Source organism: Triturus cristatus, chromosome 7 (assembly GCF_964204655.1).
Source record: "Triturus cristatus chromosome 7, aTriCri1.1, whole genome shotgun sequence".
Lineage (NCBI taxonomy): Eukaryota > Metazoa > Chordata > Amphibia > Caudata > Salamandridae > Triturus > Triturus cristatus.
The window spans coordinates 1,525,774,245-1,525,791,471 of NC_140590.1; the positions used below are offsets into that span (position 1 = coordinate 1,525,774,245).

Below are 17,227 nucleotides of genomic sequence, written 5' to 3' on the forward strand. Positions count from 1 at the left end.
CACTTGCCCTTTCCCCAAATTACAAGTTTCTGCACAATAAAGAATATGATGTATGATGTTCTTGTCGTAATTGCAGAGACATCTAAGTCGCTCGGCACTCCTCAGCATTTTTGGAGAGGTCAGCCTATGTAAGAGGTGGCCTTCAAAATGCTCAACATGTGCACTAAATACATCTCTGAAACCAAGATCCATTCAGAATGCTCGTTTCCATGGTTTTAAGAAATTCTTACCATTGCAGAGATTTTGAGACTGATAATAGGAAGGAACCGAACACTAGTTGAACAGAGTGACATAACTAACTGTTTATCGGGTATGGACTTGGACCCAGTAAGTGCTCCTTCATTTTCGTTGACTAATTCTTCCTAAATTTGACACCCAAAAACCCAGAATTCCAGAAAGAACTTGTAGAAATGGGCAGAATAATTCCAGGAATACCAGCTGCGGACTTTAATTCTGAACTCAGTATTCCTGTGCCACCAGCACCAAACAGCTTGCATCGAGCCTCTAACAGGCAGGCTTGTCAAAACTTTGCACCACAACAAACTCAGGTGAAGTGATGCAAAGAGGTGTAAAGTCTTGATGGAGTACCTACTTCCCAGTGCAAACCGTTTTTGTGTTGGAAAAGAGCCTTTTTATGGAGCAAATAGTGATTTGCTCTGCTTTGCACTACTTTGTGTCAACTGTGTGTTCTAGTACTTTGGTTTTTCCAGCACAGCCACCCTTGGCTTTTGATGCAAAGCCCTACCTCCTAATATTATTCGACTGGGCTTGGAATAAAAAAACATAAAGCCTCCATGAGGCAGGCACAAAGTTGGAGTTTTTTTTTATTCCTTGTAAAATGTCACACATTGCATATATACTGCACTGTACAACACACATCCAATTTATGAACTGTTTTAAAGTTCATCTAAGCATAGGAGTTTGTACTGGAAGGGTACTCGTCCCAGTTGTGTAGCATTAGCCCTCACGATGCTTGGGCGCTGCTGAGCTCCAGGGAGCCCCCTTCAGCACTGTGCATGGGTGGTGTGCCCCTGACATGAGAGATCATGACTGGGTGAGGGGGGCGGGGAGTGGCCCTCCATGTACTTTGCAGGGGGGGCCCTCACATCACACCAATACCTCATCCAGGACTGTAAAGATGCCTTCTAGGGCCACTCGAATGCTGGACATCACTGAGCCACTTTGCACTGTGGTGCAAAAGAATGTATATGTTCAAAGGCAGTGGACCTCATTTATTAAAAGTGTTGCATCCCTGCGTGAAAGCAGCGATACAACACTTTTCAGTGCGCCGTCCTTGCGACACGATGGATGCTGGAATCCTGACATATCTGTCGGCGTAAAACCCACACATAGCTGGAGTTGCGTCGTAAGCATGACACACCTCCAGCAATGCATGGGGGAGGCCTATTCCCATTGCACTGCGTCACCCTTATGCCTGCTGTGAGGTAAGCGTAAGGTTGTGCGGCAGCAGCGTTATAGAAGTGGCGCAGTGAAATCTGATAGATTTCACTACGCCACTCCTGCGAGGCTTTTTAACGTGGGAACGCCCATCCTGCATACATCATACTTAATGCATGTATAATGTAGTGCAGGCATTTACAAAGTGACGTACCTGCTTAGATATGTCACTTTGTAAATGTAGCGCAACGAGGCGCATTATTTACGTTGCTGCTGTATCACAAAAAGTGGCGTAAAAGTGTTGCCAGTCTTCATAAATAAGCCCAGTGGTTTTATACTCCAGTGCAGCAAGAGGAAGCAGCGGCGGGTCATATTTAGCAATTATAGCGCTACGCTACTCTCTTCCCTTAGCACAATGCAGCAACTTTGGTTTCTGCGCTGCTTTGCGCTACAATTTCGTACATCTGCCACTAAGTCTTTCCATTAAGAAGAAACTATCACAACTATTTGTTATGAACTTTTCATACAATTCAGTTGTCACGTAGGGAATTATAACTCGTTTTCTCAACAGATATTTTCTTATTATCAGTGAGTTCTGACAAGAATAAAAACATCTATAACATTTATTAGTGACACTTCAGTACATCACATTGCTCCCTGCAGGCACCAGCAGCATACAGCTCCCTCCTGTAATCTTTCACTAGTTGAGAGATGACAGACAGGGGGCTGTCGTGCTAGTGGTCCCCGAGCTTTCATTTGCAGATGCTGAAAACATCCTGTACAGAAACAAAGCAAAATGCTAGGCAGTGTTAGCATTGAAACTCTGCTGTTAAAATGCAGTTTGCTCCTATGCAAGTCAAGCTGGAGCACACTGGTCAAACAGGCAGACTGCTCATAAGGCTGAAGAGGAAACATGGGAAAGAGAGGCAAAATGCAGAGTTTGCTTTTCCTTTTTGGAGACAGTGCTGTAGAAACTACTGGCTACAAAGCTGAACATGCGTGTGTGGAATTTTTATCACTCCCGTGAAATTTACAGCTATGAAATTTTGCATCATTTTGCACATTATTTTCAGCAGGAGACTGGTTCCAGCAGAAAATGCCTAGCAGCCTAACTGCAAACAGCTGAAGATACAATTCTAAATTAAGCAATTTGTTCGTAAATGCTTGCACAGATTCTCAGTGGTGTTTAAAAGTACAAGATGCTAACCTTATATAATGTAATACTTTATAACTAACACCCTTTCCTTCCTTGCTCTTCCTGATGCTATGCAGAAGCTGCTCAAATATATCAGTGGTTTTGCAAGAGAAACCACATATTTCATTTGTCTATTTATTTCCATCTATGTGTAAAATATTTATGGGGTTATGCATTATAAGGAATAAAATACCCATGACAAATATAATGAAAATATTTCAGCTAACTCATAATTCCCTGACCTTATAAAGGTACATGGCCTGAAGCATTGTGCCTCCATATGGTCATGAACTTTTCAAGGTGGCTTGCAATATCCTGATAACATACAAATGAGGTACATTAGTTTATAAATCCCTTAGATATACTTTCTTGCAACCAAAAAAAAAGCATTGATAGAAGTACAAGAAATTTGGAAAAAGAGAGTGGAGAGGGGCATAGGATAAGGAGTGGACAGGAAACAAACTTATGTCCAATTGAGCTACTACAGTTTCCAAGAGTAAACCCATAACTTGATTACATTCAATCGTCAACAAATTTGCGGGTGCTCTTTTCTTTTCTGTAGGAAACCTCCTAACCAGCTAGTGAAATCAGCTCTTGAATCCAAATATCAAAGGATGGTATCCTTGCTGATGAACACCCCTTATTTACAGTGGCGGCTGGCAATATTAATGAATGGTGAGGCACTCACCATAAATGCTGCCGCAAAACAGGTACTATTCTCTCCACTGATCCTGAAGGTGATGAGGAGTAGCAAGGAAAGGGAGGGACTTCCTACCTGGTGCCACAGAATTCAACCAATCACTCCAGGATAGGTTGGAGCAGGCTAACCCAGTGCCTATTTTGGGGCAGGGGCCTGCGCCTGCGCTCCCTCGGCTGTTTTACAGTGCTCGGATTGCTGGCTTTGAAGTACGCATGTTAGATTGGCCGGCTTTAGGCAGCCGGCCAATCTGACATGCCTTCTCGCCGCTGTCAGCGGAACACAGGATAATAAAATGGTAATGAGCCATTTTATTATTCCGTGTTCACCACTGCGCTCGTAGCAAGAGGGGCGACGCCCTTCTCCCCAAGAAGAGAAACTGCCCCTGCTTACCTAGCATCAGCAGCAACATAAACTATCGGATACCCACACCATTCCTGGGACTTAGTTCTGTGGAGAAGCCTTCCACAGTGGCCTGCAGGAGTTCTAGTGTGTAGATCATTACGTGGAAAAGATATTAACATCTCCACATTGGAGGAGCACCTTCCATGATGGCAAATAACTGGAGGGGTGATCCTGGGCATGGAGTTACTTCTTCAGGCATTTTTAAACTAGATACAGGCAATCTCAAGAGTCCTAGACCCGAATGGGGAATAACACCTTAGCCTTGGAATTACTAAGTCAGTTATCGCATGTGATTCCTGACTCTGGGCCCTTTCCACGCACATTTTCCTGCTGCTTTCAGCTGGAACAAAAATATGCGTTTTATATGCAACTGGTAAAACGTAAAATCATGTGGTGTGGCATCTCCCGCAGAAATCCCACTCCAAAAACTTGAAACGGGCCTCCTAGTAGATGCATATTTCCAATATTATTACTCCCCTACTCCCCTGCTAGTGAGGGTGATATGTGTATTTTACTGAAGTTGAGCATCAAACGTGTTAAATTGTGATTAGTGCATTTTTTGAGATGTTTACCATTTTTGAGTGGTGAGGTTTCTTGGCACTGTTCCTCGCTGGCACTTTCACAACACACTTCCCAGTGGTTCGAACCTCGTTTTTTCACCTTTTTCTTTTTTTCCATTGTGTACAGATGTTTGTTTGCTTCACTCTTTGAAATAGACAGGTGTTCAGCAACGTCAAGGGCTTTTTTGGGAGAGGAACCATTCTTTAAAAATTCCAGAATTCTCACATGTGTCTCTAGAAGGAAACAACCACATTATAAATCTGGTGAAAAAAATAGATTGCATTCAATGTTTGTAAACTGTGAGCTTTTATTTATAATTGTATGATTTGAGAACCTTAAAGGCCTTGGTGTCTGCCCCCCTCCAGCATGTACGTCAATTCACCAAAATGACAGGTGTGGCAGAAGTGACATTCCAACCCTTTTCATTCCAGTGGTGTTAGGAAGTGACATCATAAGACCCGATGTCTAACCAACAGGTGATGTCACATGACATGTGACCCTGATGACATCACCTGAATTACATTTCTAAAGTTAAGAACCCTACACTAATTGCAAGATTAAAAAAAAAATATTTGACAGTTGCCCTCCTAAAGTTTTACATGCACTGATCGAAACTGTTAATCCTATTATCAATCAGATTGTTAATTCCTCACTTAGACAGGCCGTAGTACCAGACAACTGGAAGGTTGCATCGGTCAAACCTCTTCAAAAGAAGCATCTTACGGATCCAACCGTTCTGACAAACCTCAGACCTATCTCATTATTACCCTGCCTAAGTAAGATTACAGAGAAACTGGTAAACAAGCAATTAAACGAGTTCTTCCTACTAAATAATGTGCTACACCCCAGGCAATCAGGTTTCAGGGCTGGGTTCTCAACAGAATCAGCGCTGCTACATACTACGGAGATGTTAAAATTCGCACTTGATCAGGGAAAAATGGCGGTGCTGATTCTGTTGGATCTCTCAGCCGCATTCGATACTGTCTCCCACGCGGTCTTGGGTAAACAGCTAGGAAAAGTAGGGATCTCGCAGAGGGCTTTGGCCTGGTTATTGTCTTTCTTGGAAAATAGAAGACAATCAGTTACACTAGGTAGCTATATCTCTACTGAGAGGCAGCTGTGTTCGGGGGTACCTCAGGGCTCGATTCTGAGCCCCACACTTTTTAATATTTATATGGTACCCCTGCTTGAGCTTATATCATCCTTTGATATTGAGACGGTATCTTATGCTGATGATACACAGCTTATCCTCACCCTGGACAAAGAATCTACTGTAGCTGAGGAAAACTTCCAACACTGCCCTTCGGCTGTCTTTAAATGGATGAACATCAACCACTTAAAATGTAATAGCCAAAAATCGGAGATTCTGCTGTTGGGAAAATGCAATATTTTCTCACCCAAAATGTGGTGGCCAACTGACGCAGCCCCCCCCCCCTCTAATACTGTGGACACGGCAAAAAAACTCGGAATACGATTTGATACCTCTCTCTCTTTTCATCAGCAGGCCACATCGGTTGCAGGAACTTGTTTTTATTGGATAAAGACTCTGAAGAAATTCCGTCCGTCCGCAAGTCCGTGGCAGTGGCCACAATTCTCTCACGATTGGACTATTGCAACAGTCTCTATGCAGGCATTAAGAAAAGGCTGCAGACTGTGCAAAATGCAGCGGCTCGAATGGTACTGAATTTACCTAAAGGGTCTTCATCATCTGAGGCTCTCCAAACCCTTCACTGGTTACCCATACACAAGAGAATTATTTTTAAAAACCTTTAGAGCTGTAGAACAAAGTGGCCCTAATTATCTCAGGTCCAGATTAAAAGTTCATGTACCTGTTCATAATCTGAGATCATCTAAAGACAACCGGCTAGTACCCCCACATTTCCATTTGAAGTCAAGAGGAGGAAAGTCCATGGCTGTCCTTGGAACTAAAGCCTGGAACTATTTACCCTCTTACCTGAGACTTATACAGTCAGAATCTATGTTTAAGAAAACATTTAAAACTTGGATATTTACAGCCCCAGATAGTTTGGCCCTTTCTCTTATTTAAACCCTCCAACACTGTGACATTAGAGACGACTCTTCTCTGACACTAGCCCTCAGCGTCAAGATGCTCCTTTGAAGTGAAAGCCTGCACTTTATAAATGTTATCATTCATTCATCCATTCTAAAGCAGATACATGCCTAGTTTAGTTATCAAAAATATTTTAACTAATATACAGTCATACTATGACAAGAGTACACCCACTTCCTACCCATTTGCAAACAGTTGCAATTGCATATGCGAATACAGTCATAAACAGCCATAACCTAAAATACCCAGGCTCAAAGAGTGAATGACAATATTTTAAACAAAGAATTCAGAACACATCTATTGTATGAAAAATTGTTGCCATGTTCTATGATAATCTGAAAGTGAAAGTGGAAGTATAAACGCTTTGCTATATATAATAAATACTTTATTAAACAATATGAAATTGCTATAATTGTAGGATCTTATACAGTACCACACAGTACCACATATCACATAGAGCTTCTTCTTGCTCTGACGGAATGATGAATGCTAATGATGTCTAGACCAGAAGAGTGCAATGTGCACACCCTGCTTCCATTACCCAGACCAACATCCTCGGGTACAGTCCCACCCTTTGTTTGTCAGTGCAAACTCCAGTGCTCAGCCACAGCCGCGGCTCGTATAGGTAAGAGCGGTGGGGCCAGGTTGGGGGATGAGGGGAGGGATTCGACAGACGTCGAAGAGGGAAAATTAATTTTTTCTTTAATTTTCTGTCCTCCTCGTCTGTCGGAATCCCCCCTACCTGGCCCCACCGCTCTTAGCTGCACGAGCCGCGGCTGAGCACACAACCACACTGGCACCGCATCTGATATCTCCCAGCAATGCTACAGCCTCCAGTGCTTCCAATACATATTTGTCGGTGAGCGTACTGCAATTTGATTTTCTGCTTGAGGTGATCAAGTCTCCCATTTTGCCAAATTAAATGGCATTGATTTAATTCACTTCCGCAGGATGAACGACTGAGAGGGTTTGCTGGGATTCAAGTGTATGTGCATGGCGATGAAACACAGATCCCTGTGGAGCCAGCCTTAGTCTTCAGAACCACCAGCTCTTGTTTATAGCAACGCGCAGTGGCAACACGTCTTAGCAGGATTACAATTCTAGTAATGGGAAGTACCAGCAGCACCCAGCACTGGCACTTCTTAGCAAAGATGTTATACTAGTGATGGACAAAGCCAGATCTTCCCAGTACGCCTCATGCACCTTTTATGACATATTAGAACATTGGAATGTGGAGCACTCCATTGTAGACAATGGAGTGCTCCGTGCTTCTACGGGCCAGTAAAGTCCCGCAGAGCAACATTCCAATGTTTTACAAAAGCCTCTCGAAGCTCGAGGGGATTTAAATCTCCTCGAAGCTTTGAGAAGCCTTTGTTTAATTTGCTAGAACATTCTGCCCTCTAGTGGCAGAATGTTCTAATAGCCTTATAGTTCTTCGTAGCAGGGCTATACCGCTATTAAAGTCCCGCTGCTTTTGTTAAAGTCCCTCGCCTTCGGCTCGGGCCTTTAACGCTGCAGCGGGCCCTTAATAGCCGGTATAGCCCGCTACGGCGGGCTATAAGGCTATATTAGAACATTGGAATGTTGGACGCTCCATTGAAAACAATGGAGTGCTCCGGGCTTATAATGGCTGGTATAAGCCCGGAGCTCCAACATTCCAATGTTTCTTTGTTCACAGCTCTGGCTGTGAACAAAGGCTTCAGGGAGCCTGGGGGGATGTCAATCCCCTCACGCTCCCTGAAGGCTTTGTTTTATTTGTTAGAACATTCTGCCCTCTAGTGGCAGAATGTTCTAATGGCCTTATAGCCCTTCGTAGCAGGGCTTCACCGGCTATTAAAGTCGAGCTGCTTTGTTAAAGTCCCTCGCCCTCGGCTCGGGCCTTTAACACTGCAGCGGGCCTTTAATAGCTGGTATAGCCCGCTACGGCGGGCTATAAGGCTATATTACTAGCACCTTTCAGCAGAGCTGCCATATGAATAATAGGAAGTGAAACAGAAACATGACCAACACTTCCCTGTCTAAAATAGTGCTTAGTTCATTGAATGTGCCTCCCATTTATAGCAGTTGGTGGACTATTTACACCATTATACAGTAGATAGTCTACACACCCCTCCCAGAACCCAGCACACACTCCAGAATCAATCTCTGTATCTCCGCCTTCGGCTCTACACAGCCCTAAACTGCCCTTCGGCTACATGTTTGCTGTACAAATAACACATACATATACATACTGGGAAGGGATAAACTTTACACATATTTAAAACCTTTACATAATACATGTTATGATTTAGAGTATGAGACAACAAAACGTATATTGTCAACATTGTAAACATTCCTTCTTTCTAAAACCATACTGTATGTGCACATAACTATGTCTTCCATGAAATATTAGCTCCCTTTCTGCTCCTATTGTGCATTAAATCAAGAGCCCACATGCCGGTGCTTAGAAACCCTCAGCTGGAGTGCGTCACTGTAACTATCATTCCACCAGTCAGTATAAATGTGAAATCAGTTATGAGGCTTTTTTAATAGAAATACTTAATGAATGGACAACATGAAAAGGGCCTTCTAAATGTTGGTACTAGTTTTATCTGAGTCTTTTCCTCTGGCTGTTCCCTTCACATCTCATGTCTAGTAGATAAATGCATCAGGAAACTCTATAAGTCTGATTTTACTTCCACTTCCTAAGTGGATTCAGGCCTCGTCATGAATGTCAAGCCCAGTAAAACTAGTGTGGCCTGTGCAGGTAAGACTGGTGGGGCCGGGTGGGGGGCGGGGGGATTTCAACAGAGGACAAGGGAAAATTATTTATTTAATTTTTCCTAGTGGTTGTCTGTCGAACCCCAACCCGGCCCCACCACTCTTACCTACAAGGGCCGCTCCTGTGGGGACTTACGAATACCATGCACGCACAGAAGGCAAGTGGAGGTGCAAAGATTGTCTTATACTGTCAGCTGGCTTGTGCATCAGCCACTGAGGTGGCCAGCATGTCCATCCCTGTGCCCAGCACACAAACAAAGTTCTAGGCTTCTCATTTCAGGGACGGGCACCATCGCTACCGCTTAGAGTCACGTGCTGAAAGGGTTGTACTTGGCTCAGTTTGCAGAGCCACAGTGGAAAGGATCCCAGGACATCACAGGCAAAAAACCTCAACTCCCCAGGGCTGTGGCACAGTAGCCCCATCTGGCCCCGTGGGCCCCGAACTGCTTCTGGAGATAAATCTCTGCAGCTACACATAAATAACAATAACATGAGGAATATATATACATGCTGTAAGGAAACTGGATTATTGACATAAACTCTTAGGGCCCGATTCACAGAACTAATCTGAGACAAAATCCTAAACTTACTACTTTTGGTATTCACAGAAGGCATTTAGTAGTAGTAAAGTTAGGATTTTGTCTTAAGTCTGTCTTAAGTCTGTCCTAAATTTGTCTTAAGTTTGTCTTAAGTCTGTCTTAAGTCTGTCTTAAGCCTATCTTAAGTCAAACTTAAGACAAAATCCTAACTTTACTACTACTAAATGCCCCCTGTGAATACCAAAAGTAGTACGTTTAGGATTTTTTCTCACATTAGTTCTGTGAATCCGCCCCTTAGAAATCCCATAAGGCAATTAGAGACCATTATTTTCAAGGAAGAAAAACTGCTACATTGGTAATTATTTGGACCCTGCCCACAAGGAGTAAGTATTTGTCAACAAACAGAGGGTGGTAGCCCGTAGGTATGTGTACACGAGGATTTGTGTAAACGGGCATGTGTACAATGTGCAAGACAATTATTGTGATTATGAGCACACTGTCCCATTAGGGATTTCTATTGTTATGCTCATCAAAAACCCTGATAAGTCTGCACTCATAGGAGCCATTAATATGCCCATAAATGTAAACCGCTGTTACTCTTGGCTATTCCTTTCAAGAGTATATATTGGACCTTCTCATACGCAGGCTTGTGAATTTCACACACAGGCAATAATAATTCTAACAACAGTCCTGTGCACATGTTTCAAGATAAATAAACGTAAGTGTCTTTTTAAAGAAACATGATATGACGGCACAAAATGGAGACAAGGTCGACACAAGTTTTTCGGTTCTTTTCAAGTCGCAATATATTTGAAACTCCTTCTTCAGAAGGAGAATATCAAAGAAAAAAACAGCCGACATGTGTTTCGTCAAGCGGGCAGTGTACCCGTGACTCTTCAGGGCTGAATATGGATCAAGATTATAAGGATCATGAGGCCGGTGATACTTCCAACCCGGCCTGGTCGGGTTCAATGTAAATGGCAAAGGCCAGTAGTGGCTTGCTGAAACTAGGAACCACGGGGTGTCGGGCGGGTTCACCCGTCAACCGTGAAATCGGTGTGCTCCAAGGTCTAAGGATAACGTAGCTCTCTCCAGGTGATTGAATGATAATTCTGCCAAAGGACTTGTCGATAGCACGCAAAATAATGAGTGTGCAAAGCAAAGGTTCATGTGTTTTACCACAAGTTAATAGTATTCACTTTATCGCCCTGGGAAGGATGAAAGGCTGAGTGAGCCAATCTGGATTTTAACTAGTGGCCACGGGGGTAAAACAATTGTTCTTGTAGAGCATACATTACACTATTGAGCCACCAGATCCAGCTAATGGTTCAGTTTAGATTCAGTAGCTAAATGCACATACCTGGCCCTGCTAAGTTGTTATTAACTTCTAATACCTTAGTTTCTAGTCAGGACTCTTATGCTGGGCCTGTGCTGGTGCATCATGAGTCTCTGTGACTTGAAATTTCTAATTCTTTCAACAGCAAATCTTAATTTCAGTGGGAAGTTAATTAACACATCCGAATTAGACAAGTCTGAATAAAAACATGCCTTGCGCATTTGTACGCCAGTGGGAATTTACCCATATTGTCCTAAAAGTAACTAACAAAAAATCCAAACACACACACACACTTTTACTTCAAATGGCAGCCTAATCCCCCCCCCAAATCTTGGCTCTACTTGTCTGGCATCTAAAAGAGCAGCAGGGTTTTGTGCTAAGGGTGGTGTTGCAAGCTGAAGATGGACTGTTAGCTACACTATACTCTCAGCAGATAAATTAGAAGCTGTTTCTATAGTATTCCTTCCTTGCGTAAGTGGTCAATGTGTGAGCTGTTGTATTGGTTGCCTTAAAAAATACCAGACAGGCTCTTAGGCCACACCACAGATCTGTACAGAGCCCAACTCTCACCGCCATGCTTTCACGCTACCTGGCCTCCCGATTCCAGAACTATAGAGTAGCATATCAATGCCCTGACCAGCATAGAAATGGAAATGAAAAGACAGGTCTACTACATAACTACATTTCCTTCAGTGTTTTGAGACCCACACACATTGCAGAAACTGTGCAAAGCCAGAAGGTTTTCATTTAATTTCACAGCGCAAGCTATCATTACCAGTCGAAAGTCGGAGTCTTCAAGAAGATAATGGCCCATCGGCCTGAGTCTCAATTATCGCTCCAAAAAAACTGTATGTTTTACCCACCTCCATATTGTGGCGCGGGCATAGTCTGTACGATCGACAGCGAGATCCTGCTATGTTGACGCAGTAGAGTGCAATGCGTCTGTCCGGACACTATCAGCCATTTCTAATGGTGCAATGTAGAATCAGCGGCATTAGGACTTTCAGGTTGTCTCTGGGCAAACTCTGTGCCACTACATGGAAACATGAGCCACGCTTCTATATTCGCCTGAGCTCTAAACATGGACTTTGAAGGACACACGTTCACCTGGCCGATTCTGCCAGCAGCACGTGCGTACTTTAAATTCCCCCTCCACGCAGTGCCGAGGTCACCGTTCTAGAACCTGAGGGTGTTGTTAACGTGCTGGATGCCATGCCTCCTCCTGCTCCTTCCCTGTTAGAAAATGAAGAGAGAGAATTTTGTAGAATGCATGTGCATGTGTCCCATGGCAAACCAGCGAGCAGCATGAAATGTTTTTATCTATTTTAAAAGTGCAGTGCTGTGCCACCTCTCACTTTGTGGATTCTTCCATTTTTGACAATGGCATTGTGATATCGGAAGCCAGGGGTTGCAAGGGTAGTGCCAGAGGTAGCAAGGGTTGAGCTAACTCTTAAATGACATCTATGCCCTTCAATACCTGTACTTTGCAACCCTCAACACTACATCTACCGCAGACAGGAGCCCTGGTTACCTGGTGGACAACTGCATCACTCCAGGAATCAGTGCTTGATCCCCTGGTCACAGGATCCCTTCCCTTAAGATCCACTGATCCTTCAGTGGTCAATAAAAAGAGTACCATGGAGCTGGATATCAATAAACATATGTTGTCTGCCAGGAGACCTCCCTGTGGGAGAACGTTGTACTCTACAATGCATGGTATGCAGTGCTTAATTTGTAAAAGAATAAGTGTCAGACCAAAGTTTTGCTTAGAATCAGCGGACAGCGCTATCGCTTGTCGTGCTGACGAATATCAAGGTTCCATAGTGTTCAATTCCACCTCATGCCTCTTTAATCCACCATCAGACACTCTCAATCCCTTTATCTAACTCTTGCAAGTTCTTTTTGATCCCTGCTTTCTCACTTTGCCACTGTTTTTCCGTCTGTCTCCTTTGTCATCTTTCAGTGTTTTTCTCTCTCTTGCTCTGGGTCGGGTCAAACTCTTATCAGGAAAAATGAGTGCTGGCCCCAAAAATAAGTGTGGTGGGCTCCACCTTCATTCAGCGTCTCAAATTAAGTACTGAAGTTATGTTAACCCTCCTGGAGACATCACCAGTGCACTTTTGAAATGAACACAACCTGTAACAATATACTACATTACTTTATGACAGCCTGGAGACAGCATCAAGTTTGCTGCTGTACAATTGGAACAAATCCCTAGTCATCACACAAATCTACCCACCCGGACACCTTTCCCCAATGTTATGGCTCTTTATTAGTCAAGCACCACATTGACACTATTTCTGTCAGTGGTGTGGTGCCACAATATTGAGTAATTAATATCATTTTACAAGAATGGAGTGCAAGTAATGGACTACCCTTATATTGTGAAGGCAAGCATATATAGGTAAGTCAAGATTTACTGTTCTTAAATCCAAATCTATGTATATTCCTTCAAGGTAAGCAAAGGTGGTGATAAGAGTATTAAATCTACACTTGCCTTTTTTTACTTGTCTTGACGACAGTCAATATTCTACATTCAATGTTCCTGCACGACGATGTTTTCTCACTCCATATTGTAACATACAACCTTGTCAACATAGCTTAGCATTGGCAAGAAGAGTTTGCCATCATGCCTCCAGACAATTTCTGGCACAGGCGATGAATTCCCATTAAGGCAAGAGGGGTGCCGTACCAAGTACCACTGCACCCTCCATTTAATCTACTTTCCAACCATACCTGCAAGCTCGGGAAAGGATGCTATACCAAGAGCATGTGCAGGTGATACAAATATCACAAATAACCCCATAAGGCACTGTATTTAATAACTCAGTTGCCATCTATTATCATACATGTTTCAGCACTCAGTGGGCCTTGGATGTTTGATCCAAAATATAACTGATACAGCCTGGTACTAAACCCAGAAGCTCTTACACACAAAGGTCAGTAAAGTAAATGGTATAGTATACTGTTTACTTCAATACATACAGGCTGCCTTAACGGTCTTAAAAAGGAAGGCACCTGATGCGTTATAACTCTCTTATAACTAATGCTTAGGATACTTACCTTCATATTCTAAAAGTTGGCGCCAGAAAATACTACAACTGATATCATGCAGTGGTAATGTCGAATAAGGCTGAACAGATAACCAAAAAATATATAGTCTAGCCTGTCGGAAAAAATGTTTATGTAGGAAAAAATCAAATAAAACCATTGGTGTTAAATAAAAGAAGTCTCTGTAAAAAACATTTAACTTAGTTAACATGCTTTGACAATTTAGACCATTTAAAATATGTTTAAATCGTTTATCCTGAGAAACAGTAAAACCCTGGTTTTCTGTTTCACTCCAACGGCCCTCATCAGTAGGGCTAAGGGTCAGATATTTTAACAGTTGGAAATGCTCTAATTCCACATTTCCAACTGTTAAAATGTTCTGTTTTATGTACTAATTCCATTTTAGGAGTCATACACATTTTTCAACTCTAGTTCGGTATCTGGAAAGGGTGTGTTGTTAGGTGTCCATTTCAAATACAGAATTAGTATCTAATGTATCAGTGTTTTGCAACCGAAATCCAGTTGCGAACATTTTACTGACACTTCAAAAGAGGTGGCAACCTATTCACAAAAAGGAAGTAGCCACCTTGGGACCACTTCCCCATTCTGAATGTAAAAAAAGTCTGTTTGTTTAAGAGGAGCCATAGGACCACTGCCCTCTCGTAACCACACTTAAAAAAACAAAAACAGGCGGTATTAAAAAAAAAGCTGTTTGGTTTAATTAAAAGCAATCACAGACATGGAGGTCTACCAGCCACATAAGTGCAAGATTCCAGTGAAGGCTTCCAATTGTAGTGAGCCGCAATTTGTTACCTTCCTCATTAATATTCATGATGTAGGTCAGATTGCGGCCCACGACGATTCAGATTTTTAAGGTCTGATCTATTAGTACATAAGACGATTCCTAAAAACCTTTAATGCCTCAAAAACACTGCTTGCAATTTGGGACCAGTATTTTGTGACCAGATAATAATACATTTGGCCTAAAATCCCGATCGGAATTGCAGGTTGTATGGTTTCCCTGTGAAAAAATCCAGCAGGTCAAACCTGCCAAAATTTATCAGGGAAAAAGGACCATAAAAAGACAAAACACAGAGAATTTGGTGTGTTAAATACCAATTCAGCACCCTATGCCTCATGGGCAAATAGAAAAGGTCTGAATTGGAGGTATTTATCACACACAGTAAATACCTCACTCTGGGGTAATAGTATTTTACATGTGTGGCAAATGCCTCACCCTATTCTGCCTAACTTGTAATGACGACCTAAGGAAGTCATTCCAAGCTATGGGCTCCGTGGACCGTAATTTGGAGTTGTGCGATATCATATCCATTCAGTTTTCTTCTGATAAATACGGGACGGTCAAATCTGCTAAAATGTCATATCTGGAATTCGGTGAGCTAAATACCAATTCAGCACGTTATGCCTCATTTTCGAGTTAAAAACTCAGAATAGGAGGTAATTACCACATGTGATAGATACCTTACTTTAGGGTTTCCACGTGCGGTATATAACTCACCCATTTCTGCCCGACTTATAGTGAGGACCCAAGGTCCTCTATGCAAGTGATATAAATTGTGATCCCTGTGCATGCAAACATTTGCAAAGGGATTGTAATTAAGAGTTGTGTGATTATCAACAGACCCTTGCAGTTCTCACACGATAAATTTCGGCAGGTCCTGCCAACATTTATCAGGGGAAAATTTTTTATAAGAAAGGCAAATCATCAGGAATTCCGTGTGATAAATACAGATTTTGCATGTTATAACTAATTTTGAAAATGAAAACTCAGAATAGGAGGTATGTGGTAAATACCTTATCCTGGGGTAATCGGGAATATGATAGATTGTGGTGCTTACCGCACTAAAATATACATGTTGCAGTAAATAGCGGGCCTTTTGCCCCCATTAAATTTGGCCCGTTTTGATCTGGCCGAAATCTATCACGGGATACGGTGCAATAAAGCCCAGACAACTTGGAATAACAACCCTGCACAAATGGACATTTGCACAGGAATTTAAGACGTCATTTGTAACCCGGACCTAAGTAATGAATGTCCGGTTCTCTTGTAAAGTGTTGCAACACCCTCAGGGCACAATCAGGCTACATAACTGCAAAAATGCCCTTTAAGGGTGTGCAGCATCGTGTACAAACTGACAGACACACTACTGTGGAAATTTAGCTTGTAACTGAACATTATCTGCACCATCTTGCCTCTCCCCAGCGCCACGCACAGCGAATGCACGGCCGCCATTTTAGGCACCCCACTCTCTCCCCGCTCATTTTCGATCGCCAGTGCGTTCCCCTGGCGCTGCGAGCATCCCCCGCGCGCCGGCCACCCCCGCTCTCTCATACACGGGCCATAAACCCTCTCATTCTGCGCGACCCTGCCATGGAACCACATCCCACACCTGACCGACATCCCATACATGGTCATGCCTCTCTTTGATAAACCCCCTTCCTCTGCGCCCCATTGTCCGAACCGATCCCAGGCCATCACCTAGCCCTGCGGATGCAGTTTATTGCCCCTACTGTAAGGAAAACACCCCACATCAAAGGGATTACAGTGGATCAAAGCCCCTACCCCCCTGAGACCCGGCCGGTTGCACACACCCCCGGGAATTGGCGGAATGTCCAGCTGCGTGATAGCCATCTCCTACTGTAGATGGGGTGGGGACTTCTACTGTAGATATGTGTGGGAACGAGCTTGAAGTGGGGGTTCCAAGGATGTCTTTCCGTACATCAAAGTCTCAATAAGAATGTACCATGTGTAATAAAGCAATAAACCTGTGTATAAGAGGCCAGGCCTCAGAGATGCAGTTAGAGCACCTCGTGACGATACCTTGCTGTCTGATCTGATGTGTTCTGCTCCGACGGAATAAAACTTTGTTTCCTGCCTTCCAGTCTCCGGCGCCTGCCTCTTTCATTGGTAAATTATCGAGTGGTATGAGAGGCGATTACCGCCGGGCAATACTTGAAGGGTTATCGACTGAAATTGCCGCGACCATTTAACAATTGGCGTCCCAAGCGTGGGGCCCATCAGAGACACGTGGATCCAGTGGGAGAGGTCCTAACGACAGAGTGAACGACTGCAACGATCGGGAGAGCTCCTGCCCAATAGACCCTCGTCTGGCAGCCGATCATCCGAACTTCACTGGTTCCGAGCAGACCTCTCTCGAGTGATCTACGGTCCTGACTGGGAACCATCAGGAGT

The 17,227-nt window shown here is 43.3% G+C and overlaps 1 protein-coding gene across 2 annotated transcripts in view; it reads right to left on the reverse strand.

Annotated features, from left to right (window-relative positions):
• The window catches only part of ZBP1 (Z-DNA binding protein 1), a 208,640-nt gene that overhangs the window by 141,974 nt on the left and 49,439 nt on the right, over positions 1-17,227 (reverse strand). For both annotated transcript variants that reach the window (XM_085619293.1, XM_085619294.1), the window contains exon 2: positions 4,268-4,489. In XM_085619293.1, the coding sequence (XP_085475419.1) occupies positions 4,268-4,489 (222 nt within the window). The remainder of the gene's footprint in view (positions 1-4,267; positions 4,490-17,227) is intronic.